Below are 22,269 nucleotides of genomic sequence, written 5' to 3'. Positions count from 1 at the left end.
GTTGACTGAAAATGTATCTGTTTGCTTCCCCCCAGTCATGAGCTGCCTTTGTATCGTACTTTGTACTCATGGTACTATTGTGTACGTGAATGAGTGTGTATGTGTGCGGCTGTTCTTTGTTTGTTTGTATCCTATTGTAAACCACTTCAGGATTTGCTTCAAATGAGAAGCGATATATGTATAGCATAAATAAATAAATAAATAAAAGCCAGCCACACTTAGCACATCTTCTGCCAGGGAATTTCATACATGCATTATATAAATGCGTCCTTCCTTTTGTCTGCGTCAAATATACGGCTCTACCACAAAAGGAAGTATTAGAGGACATATGTTGCATGCAAACAATCCTAGGTTCTATCCTTAGCCTCCCCAGGTAGGCCTGGGATCCATCCTGGTCTGAAATCCTGAAGAGTCGCAAAAAGGAGGGCCGGTTTGGGACCCCGGCTGGTCCTGATTCACCCCACAGGCCTGAGGGTCAACACCCGTCTTGTAGGCAATACTGAGCTAAACAAACCACCAGTCTGATTTGGCATAAGGCAGTATTTCTGAGGCAGTAAGCCTGTGTACACCTGTTGCTGGGGAACATGGGTTGGAGGGTGCTGATGCACTTGTGTCCTGCTTCTGGGTTCCTGGTCAACAGCAGGTTGGCCACTGTGTGAACAGAATGCTAGACTAGATGGACCCTTGGTCTGATCCAGCAGGGCTCTTCCTATGTTCTTAAAGAGAAGAAATGCAGGACACGGAATAATGGGCTCAACTTACAGGAAACCTGATTCCAGGTGGACATCCTGACTGTTAGAGCAGTATGACAATAGAACCAATTGCCTAGGGAGGTCGTGGGCTCTCCCACACTAGAGGCCTTCAAAAGGCAGCGGGACAGCCATCTGTCAGGTATGCTCTAATGTGGATTCCTGCACTGAGCAGGGGTTTGGACTCCATGGCCTTATAGGCCTCTTCCAATTTTATTATGCTATGATTCTATGAGGCTTTAGGTAGAGCACATGTTCTGCAGGCCAAAAGTCACAGGTTCAATCCCTGGCATCTCTAGGTAGGACTGGGAAAAACTGTCTCTAATCCTGGAGAGCTGCTATAGAGAATATGAAGATAGACAGACAAGGGATTTGGCTTGGTAGAAGGCAACTTCCTTTGCACTACTGAGCACCTCGGTTGTGTGCCTGTTGCCAAACCCAGCCTTGCTCCTTTGCAGGGTGGCTCCGTTTGAATCCAGCTGACAGTTCTTAAAGCAGCAATTTGCCACAGCGTGCTTAATAAGCTCGTGATTTGCATTGTTCCAACACATGATGAAAAGAACCTCACTGCTCCCTCATTTCCTCATTAGGTACCGAAGTCTAGTAGCATGGATCTGCCCCGGAAGTTAGGAAATGCATCTGCCCCAAATTTCACCGTGATTGCCATTTGAGGACCACCGTTCATTGGGTACAATGCCCCCCCCCATCCCCAAGAAAAGGCTCTCAGAACATCTGGTTTTGTGGTCCAATGCTGACCAGAGTTGTGAAGGACAACCTGTACACGAGTGTTTTGCTGGGTCTTGACTTGGGCTGGGTCTTTCCAAATTGCAGAAAGGAAGCTGCCTTATGCATAGTTACGCATTAGCTCATCCAGTTCAGTACTGTTGGAAGCAGTAGTGACAGTGGAGGCTGGTGGCGCGATGCCAGTGGGGCAGTGAATCCACTCTGGGGTTCAATCAGAACTCTAAAGGTGTTATCCAAGGGGCTTTGGCTACTAGTCCTGATGGTTATGTGCTACCTTCAGTATCAAGCAGTAAGCCTATAGACACCGGTTGCTGGGGAACATGGGTGGGAGGGTGCTGTGCTGTTGCACCATGTCCTGCCTTGTTGGTCCCTGCAGGGCTGGTGCCAGACTATTTTGCGCCCTAGGCAAGGTGAGCTACTTTCACACCCCCCCAAATGCCAACTTTGATTTTTAAGAACAGATGTTTCCTGGAAAAAATAAGAAGAACAAAACTTGAAACTGCTAATTTTATTTTAAATTGCAAGAAATACGTCATGCCAATTACAGCAAACAAATTGGAAAGGAACGTCTATGGGTCTAAAATGCATTATTTAATAGGAATATCACCTCCAAATCATCCCCCCCAACTCACACACACATGCGCACGCACACACACTCAGCATCACTCACTCCAAACAAACACACGCATGAACACATGCATTCACTCAAAGACCCCATGCACCCCATTCACCCATACATTCTCTCTCTCTCTCTTCTGGGCGCGTTCCAGAAGTCCGAACGTGGAACCGCCCCACTCCCACCCCAGCGTCCATCTCGCCATCTCGCCTGCCCAGGCCCAGCTGAATCCTCGGGCTGGCCCGGCTCACAGCCAACGTGCGTGAGTGCTGCACTGCGCCCGGCACCCCTCTTAGCTTGGCACTATAGGCGGCCGCCTGAGTGGCTTCTATGGTAGCACTGGCCCTGGGTTCCTGGCTGATGGCTGGTGGGCCACTGTGTGAACAGAACGCTGGACTAGATGGACCCTCGGTCTGATCCACCAGGGCTCTCCTTATGCTCTTAATTCCAATTAATGTGTAATGCACCTCAACTTCAATCAGCGCAGTTGAATACTGATAAAAAGCACTTGCGTGGATTATATTTTGTCCTGACCCAACGCACTAACCACTACTCCACCCTGGGTATGTGCTGAATCGAGCGTTTTCCCAAAAGTTGATGGAGGAAAAGGGGGGGGGGTAGGAAGAAGAAGACAAACCGACAAACCAACCCAGTGAGCGGCAACCAAATCCCAGCAAGGAAAGCCATCTGTGGAAAGGAGCCCTCCCTCTATGGCTCTGAGTTCTGCTGCTTGTGCCTGGCTGGAAATGAAATACACCAAAGTCGCCGCCGCTGCTGCCGCTGCTCCTTTTATTTTTTTTGGGAGACTCCAAAAGGATCCTTCTTCCCTTTCATGTGCCGCCTCGCGCCAATAGGAATCCAGAGGCTGCCTGCAAGTGGTCTAATCTCAATGAGGTGTCAATCATGTTCCCTGGTGGGTGAAGTAAGGTCTTTTGTAACCGCCTCTGTCTTTGGGAAGAAGGGGAAAAAAGAGAGAGGAGAAGACGGGAGAGTGAGACGCAGCAGCAGCAGCAGCAGCAAAGGCGCTGCCAGCAGAGAGCTGTTTTCTGCGGCGGCTGCATGGGCGCATATGTGTCTCCTCTCTCCGTCTATGCGTTTCTCTCGCTCTCTCTCTGTGCCCACCGCGTCTTTTTTCGTCGCCGCTTTCCCCGCGGAAGGGCAAGGTCGGGCCACATGGATTGCTAAAAGGAGGAATAAAAAGACCCGCGTGGAATTGAGAGCCTAGATTGCGCGGAAAAGGAAGAGAGAGAGAGAGAGAGATAAAAGAAGAGAGGAAAAAGAAAGGCGATGAACCCAACAACTCAGCCCTGACTTGGAACGCACTCCCATGCCATCGCATTGGCAGATTCGTGCAGAGAGATGGGAAAACTTCACTCGAAACATGGTCAGTTCCGAGTTGCGGGGTGTTTAAAAGCAGGCCGGTGGGCGGGGAGGGAAAAGGATCGTGGATCTTGTTAGGGATCTACCAGGGTGTGTGTGTGTGTGTGTGTGGGAATATATGTGTTTTTAAAAGATTGCGATCTAACCATCTTGTCTTGACCCCTCTTTCCCTTTCCTCTCTCTTTCCCCATGGATCGCCTTAGCTGCTGTTTGTAAACCCAGAGAAAGCCCGGAAGGTAAGCGGTTTTCTTTAGTCATGAACATAGCAACTTTAATTCTTTCTTCTTCTTTTTTCTTTTGCCTTCTCCCCTCCCTCCCCTAACTTTTCCTTACCTTATTAAAAATAAATAAATAAATTAGAACTTTGCTCGGTGGGTTCTTTGGTGTGTAGCGATGCTCAGGTTTTATACCCCTGATGCTGGTTCTATTTTCTGACCCCCCCTTCCTTTCCACCTCTCCACTTTTTGTTAAGGCTGGGGGTGGGGTGGGTCGTTTAGCCCCCCCCCCAAAAAAGGGGGTGGGTGGGATTGATTGATTCATCAATTCCGGTGTGGCAATTGTGTCCAATTCTGGCTTTGCTTTCTTCTTCTCTCTCTCCCCCCTTCCCCCCCACCAACGCCCAGGTGATAGTTTTGCTGTGAATGCCTCGCTGGCTCGCAAAGGGCTTGAGGACTGGATGGTGAATCAGAAACACTCCGGCAGCGGAAGCTGTAGTGGGGGTAGCAGTTTGGGACTTCAGCAGGCGTGCCATCACCGGGCTCTTTGCAGGCTCTCCGGTTCCAGGGTAAGTTCTGGCTGCCTTCTGTTTGGTTCGCCTTTCTCCCCACCCCTATAAGCTTGAACCTCTATGCTGGGGTCCTTCTACTTTGATCTTTTTCATTGGGGAGGTCCACTGTCCACTCGGTGTTGTTGTGCCTTTGGGATGGCTGGTTCCCCGAGCATCCACCCTTTGAAGAAAGTTGTGCGTTGGCCGGGGCCCAACTGTGATCTGGAAGGGCGGTCGCCTCACTTCCCTGATTTCGAAAGATGTTGGGAAAGACACATGGAACTTCTGTCTTCCAAATGTCCGCTGTGAAGTTCTCAGATACCAAAACAGTGGAGAGGAGAAACCTGGTATGCGTGTGGGTGATGGCCTCATGTATGGTCTGGTGTTTTGCCACTTGTTTATGAAGTCCACTTCATAACTGGCTTGCGATAGTGCAACCGCTATCATTTTCTTGTAAGAGTTCTCAGTGAGATGGGATGGTCTCCCGTGAGGCTTGGCTGAAAGTGCCATTTGTCAGTTCCTGTGCTTGGGCTACTTAAGCAACGCACAATCTCCCCCCCCCCTTTGAAATTCTCCCAAGTACTCTTGGAGAGGGTTGTTCTCTCTCTTGTTTGGAACTGACTTGCTCTGCCTTTTGAAAAGAAAATGGAAGGAAGGGCAGGCAGAAGAGAATGGGGTGTTCTCTATTGTTCTCTAGGCCATTGTTCTAATGTTGATAATGAGAAAGGCGCCTTCTCCTGGGTCTAGTGGCTTCTGTGAGCCAGATCCTTGAAAAATCCGTGTGTGTGTGTGTGTGTGTGTGTGTGTGTGTGTGTGCGCGCGCGTGCGCTATAAGCCAAGCATCCTGGTGCCAGAATGTTTATCCAGAACCATTGGCAGAATGCTACCAGGAAAGTTTTGTGTACAAAGTATCAATTAGCCAAAGCCGGAAAAAAGAAAGAAAAAGTAATGGTGTTGGATTCACTGTGTTGTTAGTTGCATATTGTGATTATTGTTTTGCCTTGAGAAGGTTGTCAGGGTGCAATTCCATGCATATTTACATGACAGGGAGCCTTATTGAACAATATGTGGCTTACTCTTGAGTAAAAATGCACGGGAGAAAGCTGTAAGTCTGCTTCCATGCTCAGCCAGTGTGGACGTTTATTTTCGGAGGTGTGTTTTCCAGCTTTTCCTGCACATCTGGATTTTGCTTTGTCTCATCTTCAAAAACAGACATGGAAGAGAGCGGATGTCTTTGAAAAGTTTTTTTAAAAAATAGAAGGCAAACTTGTAGAGCACAGCTTTCATGAGAAACCAAATCAAACAGTGGATTTGTTAAGTTATGTCAAAACCTAGCCCTGTCCCAAGATTATCAGCTTTCTGGCCTTCAGATGTGTTGGACTACAACTCCCAGGATCCTGAGCACTGGCCATGCTGTCTGGGGCTGATGGGAGTTGAAGTCCAAAACATCTGGAGGGCTCCAGATTGGGGAAGGATGTCTTGGATGATCAAAAAGCAGAGCAGTGTTTTTGATATCACTACTATGATTTAGTCAACACTGCAAAAAGTCTTTCCAAGCCTATGAACAGAAGATGACTGTGCCATAATCTACATGATAACGATTTATTTCTTATGCTTGAATGTATGTTTCCATGATTTATTTCTTCGTACTTGGTTTGGTTTACCCTTTGGGACTGCTGGCATTTGCACAGTGCTGAGTAATTAGAGAATATAGCACTTTTTTGCACTCTGTTAATTGGAGAAGATAATCATACTGTTTTTCTGGCTGAGGCAAGCAAGTTCTTTTTTAGCTGTGTGGTGAGAATCACAAGTTAAAGCAGACTTGTAAATGCTTCCTAATAAGTTACTAGCCCACATTTGTTTTAATGGACTTTTTAAAATTCATTTGTGGCTGGGAATAGGAAATAGATTTAAGCCATCTTTTGTATATTAAAAAAAAGTTATGCCATGCCACTTGGAGGCAGTTCTTATTCACCATAGGTGAGTACTCACCTATGGTGACTCACCAAGTGTTTATTTTAATTAAAGTGTACGTGACGAAGTTTAACATGCTTGCTTCTTTCCTCCAGGCAAAGTGTGCAGCCCTTGATCAAGGGGATTTTATTTGGGTGAAGGGAGAAAGTTGTTATCCAATCTTTGAGTAGAGTATGAGTTGTTGTGGCTCTTATAGGTGCTTCATATATTGAATGTTCTTACTCTGTCAGCTTTAGGAGTTACTGTTCTACGTATTTTGGAAAGCTGTCACTTGTTTGAATGTGAGTCCTAGCCATTGATTTATTTGAGGGTTGTATATGTATATTTCTTCACAGGTAGCTGTTTGAGCCAAATTTTGGGGATGTCTGCCATCTTTTAGGAAAGGAAATCCAAAGTCCAAAGAAACTGGATAGCAGTGTGGTCATAGTTTAAATGCCAGGGGAACCCTACATACAAAGGTGTATATGATTTCTCATGTTTATTTGTAATATCCACATATTTATTAGTAAACGTACAACCAAATTTGCTTTCCAATGAACAGCTCAGCAATTAGGTTAATTGTCCATACATTTTTGCTATACGACAAGGCTAATTTGCTTAGATGTGCTCTTCCCAATCATATTGGTTCCTATCTAAATGTTGCAAATGCATAGAGTTGCAAATAATAAATAATATAGTGTGCATTCATATACAAATCCTGTTCTCACTTTACTCAGGTTCTTTTGTTTTCAACTGGAAGGGAGATGAATGCCATTCGAAAAATACCTACAGTGGATTGAATCTAAAACAGATTAGTCATGGTTCTTCCCATTGAAATCAGAGTGGAAAGTAAGTCACGGCTGCCTTAAGTTCCATTGATTTCAAAAGGTGAAAGTGTGATGCGGTCTGGGTCCTTTCTATTGTATGGAGTTATAAAATAAGGATTGTATCCAATGTTAGTTCTACTTTGAGTAGACCCATTGAAATGAATGGGACTTGAATTGTACTAGTATTGGATAGAACTCAAATTTGGAAGGGGATTATTTAGTACAACTCTCACATTCTTAACCATTGGCCTTGCTGCTGGGAGTTCAAACCCAGGTCTTTTGATCTTTAGGAGAAGCCCTTCTTTCAAGATTGCCACCTTCAAAGGCACATTTGGTTGCAAGGTGAGAGAGGGCCTTCTTGGTGGCGGCTCCCAGGCTGTGGAACTCCCTGTCGAGGGAGGCTAGTTTTGTTCCCTCTCTGCTATCCTTTTACCGGCAGGCAAATACCTCTTTATTCAAGCAGCCCTGGGTGGGTAAGCAGAATTGATGGGTTGGATGTGGTTTTTATTCTATGGTTATGTTTTTAATTGTGTTTTAATGCATTAGCTTTATTATTGTTTTAATCAAGCTAAATTTATGATTGTAAGAATCCTTGCTGTTTTTCTTGGTAGAAAGGTAGGGTACAAATCAAATAAATAAATAAATGCCCCAAACTTCTGGAGGGAACCAGGTTGGGTATGGCTGTTCTAAGGTAATTTTTTGATTCACTTGGTGGCCATGTCTCAGTTGTAGAGGACATGCTTTTGATACCAAGGGTTTCCAGGTATAGGCCATCATTCCAAGGTGTTAAGTGTCATCCTAATTTTACTACCTACTTTTCATACATTTGCCTGTGTATTCATAGTGAGCCAATAATGACTGTCGTATTTCTGGTCCTTGTAAGCACCTGGGGAGCCTTTTTGGCTAAAGAGCAGGATAATGCTATAAATAATAAGATTGTTTTCTAATAGTATTGTTTTAGTTGAATTGAACAAGTTCCTGTAAGTGTTGAATGAAACCAGCTTTCCTCAATCTTGTGGCCATCAGTTCTTCTGGATAGCTCCTGGCATTCTTGACCATTGGCCATACTGGCTGGGGCTGATGGGAGGGGAAGTCCAAAGCCAGCGTTCCAAGTAGTTGCATCGATCCGGTTGCAGGTGTTGTTTTCCACTCACCCTTTCTGAAAATGGAGCTTTACCCATAGTTGCTTTGATGTACGTACCGTAGGAGCAGTTAGGCTAAAAGGAGGTACTAAAAGCCTGTTTCTCCTTGCAGCAATAACCACTTGGATTTGACTTAATAGGATTGGAAAGTATTAAAGGGGCGATTGGGGGTGGAGTGCTTGGAGGTGTCTAGTAAGCACCTTCTTCTTAATGAGTTGGTGAGCTTTCTAGGAATTTCAAATGCATCACCTCTTGATATGTACCTCTCTTGGAGTGGAAGATTTTAAACAAATGAATCAGTGGTTATTTTATGAAGTTCTCGGGCATCTGCGTTCAGTTTTTCCTCCTGATTAGAAGAGAAAGATGACTTATTTAAGTAGCAGAGAAAGCTGGAACTCAACATCAGTTGAAATTATGCAGATTACTGGCTCAAGAACAAGGATGCTGCTGTAGCTGGCTACGGACGACTTGTCATCTGGAGGCATCGACACCACATGGAGTTGGAATTTAATGTAGCCAGCATTGAGCAACAAGGGAAGAATAAGGCCAAGCTCACATGGAAATGATTCATTCCGAATGATTTCATTCTGGTCCCTTCCGGATGTATTGGACTACCCCAGCTATGATCCCCAGCACCAGGGGATGATGAGCGTGCTGGCTAGAGATAATGGGAAGGCCCCAGTTTCGAGAAGGCTTCCATGGACCATGTGGGAAAGGCTCTTTCCATCACCTGGTTTGGGAAGGTGAGCCTTGTTGCTTTTGCAATTCTGTTCTACCGATGACAACACTGCAATTTTCCTTCTTCCCCCTTTGAGTTCGAGGTATAAATATTTCCTGCTTGAAAGAAACCTTTGATCCTCCTTTTGCCCTGTCCCAGCCCTAATAATTAGAAAATGACTAGTTCCCTAACCTTCGCCTAGTCAGCTAAGAATCTAAGATATTCTTGTACTGAGTTTGCCTTGTACTGAGTCAGACCATTAGTCAATCTAGCAAGGGCTTTCCCACGACCTCAAGCAGATTCAATTTTACAGCCCTGCTGATGGAAGTCCTTTAAATTGGAGATGCAAGAGTTGAACCTGGAATGTCTTACTTGCAAAACATGTGCTTTACTACAGAGCTTTGGTCCACCATCCCTCTCCACGCTCAAGCCCTTCAACTATAGCAACTAGGCAAGAACGTTGTACGCTCCAGTTCACAAGTGCACAACTTCTTTCAGAATTCTGTTTTGGAGAAGCCCTTGGGAGCCGCCTTCCAGTGGTGGGTCAGGGCAAAGGCAAAGGGGGCCGGGCCAAAAATACCAGTGTATTTTAGCTTACAGCTCTTACTGCCAGTAAGTAAGCCTTAGGAGAGATATTTCAGCCATTTCGAATGGGGGGGGGGAAACTACACTAAAGCTAGGAAACCTCCAAAGATTGGTGGGGGGGGGGCAGGGGAAGAAGGGTGACCCAGAGGAATGAGGGTGGCTACCTGAAGAACACCAAGAGCTGGATTTGGCTCCCGGTTAAGCTGGATTTAACCACTAGGCCTGAGTTTTTGCACCCCCGCCTCAGTTGAGCAGGGCATGCTCTTCATGTTGGAAGTCCCAGGCGGAAACTACACATGTGCTTGTAACAGTAGAAAGCAGTCCTGAGGATGCTATTTCTCTCTCCCGGTTTAAATGGCTCAGTGCAAACTTCTCGACCATAGTGTAATTTTCATTCCTTTATTCCGTTTCTGGAGGAGACGCTCCCCTCCTACCGCAGAGGCGGGGCGGTCCTTCAACCATCACCTGCATCTGATCACTCCATACCTGGCCACGCCTGCTTTCTCTGCCCCACCCTCCTCACAGCTGCGGATGTAGCTGCTGAAATTTGAGGACCACGCCCCCAGGCAGTGATTGGCTAGCAGGGAATGTTTGCATCAAGAAAGCTGTGGTGGTAACACTGAGATGGGACACATAAGAGGCGATGCAACGTTGTGACTGCAGAAATTAGCGGACTATATTATGAGAGTGAGCGAGAAAATAAAGATAAAGCATCAAAACAAGAGCATCATGTTACCCATAAAGTAATCTCAACCCTTGAATAATGTTACATCACAAAAGTGTAGATTCCCACCCTGATTCACTCCTGAACACCTCCATTTAGAAGGGTCTTAGAGCTGAAAAAGACAGTCTGCTTAAGTGTTTGGATAGCCACTGGCAGTTCAAGCAGAGAGGACTGTTCTTCTAGGTCAGTGATCTTCGACTCGTTCATACCTGAGACCCACCTTGGACGCTTAACCTCCAACATTTCACAATTGCCCAACATGGCGGGACAGCTTTAATGCGACCCATCTGGACTGCTCTCGCGACCCACTTTTGGGTTACGACCCCCCCCAGTAGAAGACCACTGTTCTAAATGGACCAGTCATCTGACTTTGTGTTTCATAGGTGGATGAACGTCTGAAACAATTTTGGTGTAGGCACAGTGTAGGCACAGCGTCCCGAACACCTGTGTATTTGCATTGTTTAGTTTTCATGCCTTAGCAAATTGGATAGTGAAATTTTGGCTTACATCTTATGCTATTTGGGAGAAGGGGACCACCACCACCACCACCACCACCACTACTTCTTCTTCTTCTTCTTCTTCTTCTTCTTCTTCTTCTTCTTCTTCTTCTTCTTCTGGTGTGGTACCATGAAAGTGTGTTCAAAGAACTTTCTGGGGCTGAAAGCTCATGCCAATTTTCAGAGCAGAGAGAGCATGTTTGATTACCAAGAGGGGTGCTCTAAAAGCAAACTGAAGAAGAAATTGAGGAAGAAACATGCGGATTATCTGTTCTTTATTCAGCTGTTTATTTTTACGCCCTGCTTTTTGTTTTTGCAAATCTACAGTGTTTGCAAGGGTTTCCTCTCCCCTCTGCCCCAAGCGTTGGCTCAATGCCGGGGTGGGGCTGGACTTCCAAGTGCGGCATTTACTTAATTCTATTTCCTTTTATCTTCAAAGCCATAACAAATGTGACTACCTCCCCCTCCCCACTTCCTTGAACGCTGCAGTCCTATTGCTGTCGGTTTTGAGGGGGTGTAATGGGGTGGGGATTGAAAAGGTCTGTCATTTTAATTTGGCTGCTGGGTAGAAAGGGTTACATGTGTGGAAGGCTGCTTTTGGCCTTCTGGATCCCATGCTACGTTCTCAAATCCAGATGCACGTAGTATAGAAGCCAAGAACAGAACTTCAAACATTCCTCCAACTCTCCGCTCCATCCAAGACACATCTCTGATGACAGATACTAGAGATGAAATGGGGGCATGGAGGTGGGAGAGAGAGAGGAATAATAATAATAATAATAATAATAATAATATTTCTTACCCGCCTCTCCATTTTGATCGAGGCGGGGAACAACTATAAAGATAAAATACATAATACTCAAAACATAATATACATTGTTAAAAACATCCTAAAAAACATCCTAAAAACATTTTAAAAACATCTTAAAATTCCACTGGAGAGGCCTGCTGGAAGAGATCAGTATAGCTTTCTTGAATGCTAGTAGACTGTCAAGTTGACGAGTTTCCTCCGGCAGGCCATTCCACAGTCTGGGAGCAGCAGAAGAGAAGGTCCTCTGGGTCACAGTTGTTAATCTAGTTTTTGCTAGCTGAAGTAGATTCTTCCCAGAGGACCTGAGTGTGCGGGGCGGATTGTACGGGAGAAGGCGATCCCGCAGCTAGCCTGGACCCAAACCACGTAGGGCTTTAAAGGTGATAACCAACACTTTATACTTTGCTCAGAAACTAATTGGCAGCCAGTGAAGAGATTTTAAAACTGGCGTTTTAAAGACCCTCGGCCGCTAATACCGCAGGCCCTTTCATTTGAAACTGTATCGCTGCGCTGCTGTTTTTCCATAAATCTGTGTCTCGCTTTGAGGCACCCCTTTGCACTGATCCAAGCAAATCTGTGTTCTCTATTGTCCTTTCTGTTTTTTTTGGCAGTGAGTGGCCACCCTAGCTCCTATAGTAAAATGTATGTCCTTTGTGATTATGCCTATTTCATTCATTTATTTATTTTATTTATTTATTACATTTTTATACCGCCCAATAGCCGAAGCGCTCTGGGCGGTTCACAAAAATTAAAACCATAATAAAACAACCAACAGGTTAAAAGCACAAATACAAAATACAGTATAAAAAGCACAACCAGGATAAAAACCAAGCCTGCAGGTGTCTGGAGCCGTAGCTAGACCTAAGGTTTATCCCAGGATCATCCCGGGTTCGTCCCTGCCTGAACACTGGATGCCCTGTGTGGTACTTAGATGAACAGGTTTGACCTCAGGACAATCCTGGGATAAACCTTAGGTCTAGCTACGGCCTGGGACTTCATATCTGAAGTGTTTTTGGGGGTGTGGGGACAGAACGTTTGTAAAGCTTCGTTGCCTGGAGGCAGTTCTTATTAGCCATTGGCTACTAAGGGTGCAACCCTACAACTACTATGATGCCTCCATTAGCATGGCTGGATGTGGAATGCTGGGAGTTGTTGGGAATTTGTTGTTTCATAAACACTGGCATACATATGTAAAGTCTACAATACAAAGGATTTAAAATAATAAATGAGCAAAGCTTCACATTAAGAGATACACATAAGCATAAAAGAATAAAAACTGTCAGATTAAAACTTTCAAGTTAAGTTACATCGTTACAGCCCGCCATATTGGCTGCCCAGTGTTTGCTGGGGAATGCTGGTAGGGTTGCGTCTTTAGCAAGGGGAGATTTAGAAATGTGGACTAAAGCAGACTTTCCCAAAGGGGTGCCCTCCAGATGTCTTGGACTCCAAACTCCATCATCCCAAGCAATGACTGGAAATTATGACATTTGTCCTGTTTTTTTTCGGATTTAAAAAGCTGAGTCAAAAGTTTGGAGTCTGTAGGTTTTCAGTCGGGATGGTTGAACTTTTGGCCCATGTGGGGTTCCAGTCCAGCCCTCTGGCATTTCCCAGGTGGCCACACCTTGTCTGCAACCTAATTCCCCCAATTGATTGGTGGTTTCCTAACGTTTGCACAGGTTTTCGCCATTCTGAAAGGTTGAAATGCCTCTTCTAAGGCTTAGTTCATAGAATCATAGAATAGAATTATAGAGTTGGAAGGGGCCTATAAGACCATCAACCCCCTGCTCAATGCAGGAATCCACCTTAAAGCATATCTGTCAGATGGCTGTCCAGCTGCCTCTTGAAGGCATCTAGTGTGGGCGAGCCCACAACCTCCCTAGGTCATTGGTTCCATTGTCACATTACTCTAACAGTCAGAATCTGGCTTCCTTTAACTTGAGCCCGTTATTCCGTGTCCTGCACTCTGGGAGGATCGAGAAGAGATCCTGGCCCTCCTCTGTGTGACAACCTTTCAAGTACTTGAAGAGTGCTATAATGTCTCTCCTCCAGGCTAAACATGCCCAGTTCTTTCAGTCTCTCCTCAAAGGGCTTTGTTTCCAGACCTCTGATAATCCTCATTGCCCTCCTCTGAACCCCCTCCAGCTTGTCTGCATCCTTCTTGAAGTGTGGTGCCCCAGAACTGGCAGTTCATTGGCTGTAAGAGATTTAAGCTCAAATATGTTGGTATTTTTGGTTCCACCCCTTTCCCCTACATTTTACCTCAGTGCCACACATCATTGGAATGCCACTTCCAAAAACTTCTCTGAATTTGATCCTTTGCCTTAAAGAGGTTTGAGACCTTTGTTCTGAAATAAGGCAGACATGGAGAAATATTGGCCGAACAAACCAGTGTGCCAGGTTTTGTGGGGTTGTGTGAGTGTGTTTTGAAAGGGGGGGGGAAATGATTATTTATACAGAGTGAATCATGTCTCCTTATTACCTCTACTCCCAAGTGTGGTTAGAATTTTCCCCAAATGTTTGCATGATCAAAGGATGAGAAGACTAAAATACTAATGAAATTTGGCTGCCGTAAAAGATAATTTAATTAGGGAAAATGCACAGTCCGTGTTGACATCTCTGGTTTGGAAACATTGCAGCATGGATGTTCACCATCAAAGAGTCTCTGGAAGTATTAGGAGTGTCTTACTGATGAGGTTTAGTGTATCGGCCAATAGTCTAGCAGAAAGCTGAATTCCAAAGTCATTATCCTCAAATGATACCAGTTGGTACAATTAAAAGCCACAATGCCATTGCCATAAGGAACATGTTAGGTATCCTTTGCATAGTTTCAAAGCTTTGTGCTAGAGGTTAAATTGGCCTATTGGGGGATGGGGAAAAGCATAAACCTAAATGCTTCCTGTTACAAAATTTACAAAGTTGTGTTTGGGGAGCCATCTGGCAGAGATGGTTGAGATGAGATGTTCTGTGTTTATCTGTGTGCATTTTCTGGATAGTTCAGATTTGACGTGGCACGTTGTTAATTTGGATATTGGCAAGGAAGTGGGAATGGCCCGTGAACTTTCTTCATGGTTAAAAGAGAGAGAGAGAGAAAAGATAACTTGTAAGAACATGCTGAACACAAGATGTTAACCATGGTTATCATATTGGGTGATGATTTCGGCTGGGATCTATGTCAGCTCCTTATCTGTGTCAACAACGTTGACTGTCTGTATCCAAGTGGAGTTCATAGCCGAGTCCTGATAGGATTGTGACTAGAATTAGAAGGCGCTCTGGAACACATCTGTGGAGGGTTCGTGCATTGGGTCCTCCTCCTGACCTTGCCTAGCTATCAAGGCTTCCAGGTCAGGCAAGTTTATAGGTCAGAGGGCAGGTAGGCAGGGAAATAGACAAGGAAGAAGAATGGTGGCAGACATTTGGACTAAGAGCTAGGGTGGACTTGTGTGGTTTATTACAGTGGACAATCCAGTATTTGAAGGACTGCAAGAGGACCATCTTCTGTTTGAAGGTCTGCGCTGTTCAAGTCTCATTTAAAGATAAAGTTGCCTATCAGCAGTTTATTATTCATTTATTCAATTTATACCCCGCCTATCTACAAAATACCCAATAGTGCCTGGGCAGCAGACTGAACAGGTCATCAGCCTTCCTCACTATAGTGAGATGTATTGAATTTCTATTTAAATGATCATTTCAGAAATTTGCATTTCTGTAAATACATTAACATAGGTAAAGAGGATGCGAATTTGTATGCCCTTTTTTGGTGATACATTTGTTCTCTTTTTGGCAATGCATAAGTGGTGACCACACAAGTGAGGCCAGAATTTTGCTGTGGCCAAAGCAAAGACACAGACATGACCTGGAATTATCACCAAGCCAGGTCAGGAGAAAGAGACGGTTTGCCTAGGGGCTAGAGTAATGCTGAATCCTGCAATGGCAGTAGCGCATAGGGATACGCTGTAGCATTGTGTTAGAGCTCCTACTTGTCTCTGTCTAATAGCTACTCCAGATTGATTTTACTTATTTAGAAGTTTTGCAAACCATCTTGAGGACTTGGTTGATGGGCGGTATATAAGATATCACAAATACTGCAATGCGTTATACGTGGGGCTGCCTTTGAAAATGGTCCAAAAACTTCAGGTGGTCCAAAATAAGGCAGCAAGATTATTAACCGGGACTGGCCAATGTGATCATATTATGCCAGTACTCTTTCATCTGCACTGGCTGCCAGTGCATTTCCAGGCCAAATTAAAACTGCTGGTATTAACATTCAGAGTCTTCAATGGCTTGGGGCCAGGCTGCCTGAAGTATTGTCTTGTCCCATATACACCAGCCTGGGTGCTAAGATCAGCTTTGGTGGTCCTTCTCCGGGAGCCCCAGCCAAAGGAAGTGAGGTGGGTGGCCACTAAAAAGAGGGCCTTTTCTGCTGTGGCACCCCAGTTGTGAAATCAGCTTCCCAGAGAGGTTCGTCTGGCTCCCTACATTGTGCTTGTTTCAGCACCAGATGAAGACCTTTTTATTCTCCCAGGCATTTTAGTTTTTCAATTTCTTTTTATCTGAAATTGTATTTTAATTTTTGTTTTTGCTCTGTTGCTAGCTTCTGTGTGGTCATTTTACATTTTATATTGTAGTTTTAAACTTTTATGTTGTGTTTTATCATCTGTATTTTATTGTTTGGTATTTTATGGCTTTAATTGTTCTGAACCACCGAGAGAGCTCCGGCTATTGGGAGGTATGAAAATGCAAATATAAATAAATAAATGCTCCATCCCAGAACTTAACTTACATCCCGATCCTATCCATATTTACATAGGAATAAGTGTAGATCTGGGTGGCTTGCAAAGTTTCTATGCTGTTTGGATTTTTCCAGCTGTTGACAAACTTGATGCAACTCCCTCAGGAAAGGGGAGTTTTAAAGAGAAAAATGGTTTTTGACTGCAATTTAGGATGAATTCATAGGTATGCACAAGGGGTGTGCCAGGTGTACCCAGGCACACCCTAATGTCTCAAGCAATAAGCGTCTCCTCAATCCTCCCGTCACCTGCAATGGCCCTCCCACAGTCAGGCAAGCCAAACACATAATAGGGCGTCAGTGTTTACAGTATTAAATAAATAAATGTCCTTTATGACTGAATATTCAATAAACGTTCAACTTTAAAAAAACTAAAATTCCCTGGGTGCACACCCTAATGAAATGTGCTGCGTACGCCTATGGATGAATTGCAGGATTAATCCTAGAATCCTATACCTGGGCGTAAGAAACTTACTTCTGAGGAGACGAGTGTAGGATGCTGTGAATGTGCTAATTTCCTCCGATGGCTGAAAATCTTACCCTAAGTCTCGCCTTGGCAGCCGATAAATGTTGAGACTGAGAATTTTTTTTGTTGCACGCTCTTGCGGACATATGGAAATGTCCTTTACACCAGAGTTCATTAAATGAAGGTTTCTTTATAAGCTTTTGTGCGATTCTGTAATAAGACCCAGGAGGGGCTAAATAAGTGGTATTTTTATAGCCTTGCTCCTTCCATTCCAGAAGATGTTCAGATGACTTTTTATGGTTCTCTTTGAACTGGCCTCGAAACAGAGGGGGGAGAAAAAGAGAAGCCACTGGAGTATTGAAACTTTGTAAGGGCCGATGCTGTCCTCAGAAGAAGAAAAATATCATTCAGTGATGATCTTTTAAAACAAAACAGAATGTTCGTTCGGCAAACCTCCTGCCAGTTCAGCTGTTGGCCTTTATAGAAATTCTTGGAAGGCCATGGGTTATGTTTCCTGCATGTTAGCTTCAAAACCTGGTTGAAAAGTAAACTGCAGATGTTGAGGCATTTTTGGAAAGGTTTTTTTCCATGTGTGCCTGTGAGCATTTGTGTTTCTCTTCTCAGTTTGAATGGATTTGCAACTGGAAGACAGCTGCTTTGGAGGCTTGTGGGCACTCCTCCTCCTCCTCCTCCTCCTCCTCCTCCTCCTCCTCCTCCTCCTCCTCCTTCTTCTTCTTCTTCTTCATCATCATCATCATCATCTCCTCTATACCGCCCCATAGCCAAAGCTGTCTGGGCAGTTCACAAAAGATTGAAACATTAAAAATGATATTCAGAATTTAAAACCATAAAAACCAGCAGCAGACAGAATACACAAAGACAACGTACATCTAAAAACAGCTTTGAGCTATGAGTCAAACCTAAAACAGATCTGGGATCGATTAAAATTCATTGTATACTGCTAAATGCCTGGGAAAAGAAAAAAGTCTTCATCTGGTATCAGAAAGACAACAACGTTGGCACCAGGCGGGCCTCATCGAGGAGAGCATTCCATAATTGGGGGGCCACCACGGAGAAGGCCCTTTCCCTTGTGGCCATCTTCCGAGCCTCCCTTGGATTAAACACCTGGAGGAGAACCTTAGGTGTTGATAATGTTGGTTAAAGAGAGGGCTGAAATGCAACGTATATTAAAATGCAACCTATCTTTTAAATATACATGCCATTTATCTGACAATTATAGGAATCACTCTTGAAAATAAATTCACTCAAGTTACTAGTCTAGTTGGCCATACTTACCAGTATTAGTCCCTTGAGATCAGACAAGCCTGGAGACTTGGAGGCAATTCTTAACTGATCAAGTGAGTGGCTATTTCAAGACTGGTAAAAATAAATAAAAGGTACCTGTTTTGTAAATACCTGTTGAAAACGTTAAAGAATAGAGAGCAGGCTGCTGCTCTTTGTCGGTGGCAGGGGGTGGGGAAACTCTTTCAGTTCAATTTTGGAGATGCTCTCAGGCAGAGGGGGTGGGACCAAAGGCGAATAGGATGTGGAGCCAACAATGCCCCAAATACCAGCCTATTGTTGTCTAAAGCTCTTCTGCTGGTAACTAAGCCTTAGGAGAGGAAATTCAATCTTTTACAATGGGGAAAAAAACAGCACAGAACCTGGGAAACAATCAAACGATCAAATCGGGGAAAGGGGAAAGGCCATCTGCAGGGACGCCGGGCTAGGGATGATGTGGGAATCAGCAAAACCCTGCTGCAGTTCTATGAATTGCGTCTTGAATCTCGTTCCGACTTGAATTCGTATCTGATTGTGAGTTTTTTCCCTTTTCGCAGGAAAATCCGTGCATATTTTTATGTGTGTTCTTTCTCCAAAAGTTGCATCCAGGCCATGGCTAGATGAGGGGGGCTGAGGGGGATGATCTCGCGATTTTATGATCACGAGATCGTCACCCTGGTCTACACACAATGCGTGACATCACAGCTGCCATTTTGGATTTACTTTTTTAAAAGGAAATTGTAAGTTTTTTTAAAACACACACACACTCGCACTGCCCCCCCCCCCCATGGGCACAGAGCTCCTGAGGAGCTCCTCGTCTTACTCAGGAGAAGCCAGATAAAACCCGGAATAGTGGGCCATTTGTTCCGCGGTCTCGGGATCATCCCGGGACTGTGGAAAAATCGAAATTAATGGGTAGGGTGATATCCCAGGGAAAGGGAGGAATCATCCCTCCCTGCTCCCAGGATGCCCTGTGCGTCATGTAGATGCACAGGGCCAGTCCTGGGATGATGATCGGGATAAGCCCTTGTGTAGCCATGGCCCAATTGTCCATATCTTTGAAATGTACACATTTTCCCCCATTGATTAAAGTATCAGGCCTGGCTCCCTTGCAATGTCAGCAACCAAGCATGTGCTAACGAAACAGTGAATTCCTTTGTTACAGCAGGGCACTAATGCAGGCACTTCAACAGAGTCTTCGGATCAGAGTTCTTCGTGAACCCAAGTTCAAATAAACTCAGATAATCCAAACAAGAGTCAGAAACAGGATATAATCCAAGTCAGGGTCCCGAAGCACAGGATTCAAGGCATGCAATCATTCTGGGTTCAAGAGTAGTCCAAGTAGAGGAGTGTCCGGGGTCAGAAACATTGTACCCACGCACCTCCTTTGACTGTGCTGTAAGGGCTTGAAGATCAAATCTGCTGATCTTTTGGCCCCGTGACTAGCCACCACTACAGTGCACCCCCAAGAGCTTCTTCGAAATGAAATTTGGTTCCACACCCCTGGGGTAATGCATGCTGCTGGACACACAGACCAGATCTGTGCCATCTCTCTGCCTCCTGTTGACTTTGGCCAAGGTGTGTATGGCTGTTGGTACATTATGCCCACACACCATTTAAGCTGGCTGGAGAGAGGGGCAATTGGACCTACTCCTCCACTACCTGCATTGCATCTTCAACTTGGTGAGTGTGTAGACGGGCCCTTTCTATAACAGACCCAGCTTGGGAAGCCAAGTAGAAATGGCCACCAGGGCAACAGTTAAGACATACCTGTTTTCTGAGGAGCATCTCACTTGAAAAGCCAAAGCAATCAAAAGTACAGTTGCCCAATGCAATGCTAATAGCATATGAATGTTGAAAACCAGGAATATTGAGAAACAGCTGCATGCAGCTTTACAGGACCTTCTGCATCCATTTGCAGAGTCCCTGAAGAGTCCAAATGTGTTATCTCTTAATTAAGCTATTAATGAAACCTCCGCTGTCAAGGCTGATGGTTTCACTCTCGTTTTAAAGCTTTCTACAGTATATACTGGAATCCTTTATCGCAAGGCTGTTCTGATTTTAATGGATGCACATTACAGGACTGTGTTGTTTGCCCGCTTTAATTTCACCCTGTGTAAACTGCCAAACCAAAAAGTGCCATGGAAAGCAGACCCCAGTAAAAGCTAGGCATAGTAAAACGGAGGAGCAAGATAAATTGCATAATAGATGCAAACAGTGCAATGCATGCTATGGGTTTAATTTTAAGCAGAAATAAGGTTCTAGTCCTTGTGGTTGCAAGTAAAAAAAGAAAGAAAAAAAAGAGGGAGAGCTACTGTGTGTTTAAAAGGTTTAGGGTAGGTTTAGGCACCACCCAATGTGGTGCCTATGAGCACCCAATATCTGCCTTTCGATGAATAATTGCTAGAAAGATGTATGCATTTCATGGGAATCCATGCGCATATTTTTCATATATGTACATGGATTTGTATGAAATTCATACAGCTTTCTAGCAATTATACATAGGCTTCTACAAAAGCAAACCAAATATCCAAATAAGTATCCATTTGAAGATGGTGTCTATATGCCACCCGTTCAAATATTGACATCATTTAAAGGTCCTCAATACATTGCATTATAAGAGGTGAGTGTTTAACCTTCCAATGCTGTAATATCAGTCTTTTAGCTGTCAAAAGGGTGCAGAGTATCCATTTACACTAACCATTCGTTAATTTCCATGAAGCAGGTAAATAATTTAAAAGGGCGTGTACATCAGTGAATATTAAAGACTGTTCGAGTACAAAATTTAGCTGTGTAATAACCTCCTCCCCAAAAGAAGCAACTACTGGACATGGCCAAAACATATGTTTAAAAGAAGCATTAGTTATATTGCACTGCCAACAATTAGCTGAATTAGACAATCCCTTATTAAAGAGATGTTGCAGTGTCCAATAGACATGAAATAATTCCCGCCCCCCTAGATAAAATGCATAGATATGACAGGTAGACACCAAAGTGGCAATCTAGTGATTAGGTATTTTGTGGTTGTGCCCACAGTAGTTTTTCCAAATTCTGAAATATGCCCATGGATTAAAAAAAAGGCTAGGGACCCCTGGTTTAGGGGCCAGAAGGCATCTTAGAAAGAGCTGCAAATGTATTATGTTCTCAACTTGTTCCTGTCAAAACTCTGTGTTGTCATTTTGAGGAGACAGTGGATTTTTAACATGGGATGTTGGTGTTTATGGGTCTCTGGGTCAACCTGGGTCTCATCTACACCAAGCAGGATATTGAGCTATGAAAGGAGTATGAAAGCGGTATATAAAAGGCAGGAGCCACACCAAGCAGGATGTAGCGGTATGAAAGCTGTATATAGTATGTGTCAATGGGCCCCAACAGTTGTCAGTGCACTTCAATACCGCTATAAAGCAGTAGTGTGGCTCCTGCCACTTATATACCACTTTCATAGTGCAATATCCTGCTTGGTGTAGATGAGGCCCTGTACTCCATGTGGAGTGTGTGGTTCTATTTCTCTTCCACACACACACATTTTCTATCCCTCTCTTTAATGAAAACAGAATGAAATTAAATAGAATGAAATCATAAGACTCATTTTGGGGTTGTAATTGTCTTTAGGTGCCAGAAGCATTATCTTTGGTGTCCCCTGCTTTCTCCCTCTCTCCCTCCCCCCCTCTCTCTGTGTGTGTGTGTGTGTGTGTGTGAGAGAGAGAGAGAGAGAGAGAGACAGACAGACAGACAGACAGACCCCCCCTTAAGAAAAATGGTAGCCTTAGTTTGAGGAGCAGTGAAATTTTGTCACAAGCTGTTGATTCTCTGCCAAGCCATTTGGCCTCCGATCTACACGAATGCCCTCGACATCTGTATGTGTTAATCTAGATGAACTGACATGTGGTCCATTTTGTGTGCGCGCTCTACATCTGCTAGAGAAAGAGAGAGAGACATTTTTATTTTTTGCTTTTGTGGTTATGGCAGAGTTTAATGCATTTCTGATCATTACTGTGCTAGCTTTAGAGGATTAGGCATATTGAGGTTCCTATTAAAGTCTAACTCTGTGATTCCAAGATCTGTGGAAGGAAATCGTGCCTGGGTGTTTGATCTCGGGGTGCAGCCGTGCATGCTGTGAGGTATGAAATAAGGGGATGTGCTCGGTAGGGAAGTGACAGTACAAAGTGCCGTCTTGCAGGAGGAATGGGATTTGGGAGCAGATTTGGATCTTTTGATCTGCTG

At 44.4% G+C, this 22,269-nt stretch overlaps 1 protein-coding gene across 2 annotated transcripts in view; it reads left to right on the top strand.

Moving 5' to 3' along the window:
- Positions 1-3,339: 3,339 nt before the first annotated feature.
- The window catches only part of NKD1 (NKD inhibitor of WNT signaling pathway 1), a 132,537-nt gene continuing 113,607 nt past the window's right edge, over positions 3,340-22,269 (top strand). The window contains exons 1-3 of one of the 2 annotated variants that reach the window (XM_063140973.1): positions 3,340-3,493; positions 3,693-3,725; positions 4,113-4,273. In XM_063140973.1, coding sequence (XP_062997043.1) covers positions 3,469-3,493; positions 3,693-3,725; positions 4,113-4,273 — 219 coding nt within the window. In that variant the 5' untranslated portion in view covers positions 3,340-3,468. The remainder of the gene's footprint in view (positions 3,494-3,692; positions 3,726-4,112; positions 4,274-22,269) is intronic. The other variant, XM_063140974.1, reaches the window with a different exon arrangement.

This window comes from Elgaria multicarinata, chromosome 14 (genome assembly GCF_023053635.1).
Source record: "Elgaria multicarinata webbii isolate HBS135686 ecotype San Diego chromosome 14, rElgMul1.1.pri, whole genome shotgun sequence".
In the NCBI taxonomy this organism is placed as follows: domain Eukaryota; kingdom Metazoa; phylum Chordata; class Lepidosauria; order Squamata; family Anguidae; genus Elgaria; species Elgaria multicarinata.
Note: the sequence above shows the minus strand (reverse complement) of the source record. Positions and strands in the feature narration are given on the sequence as shown.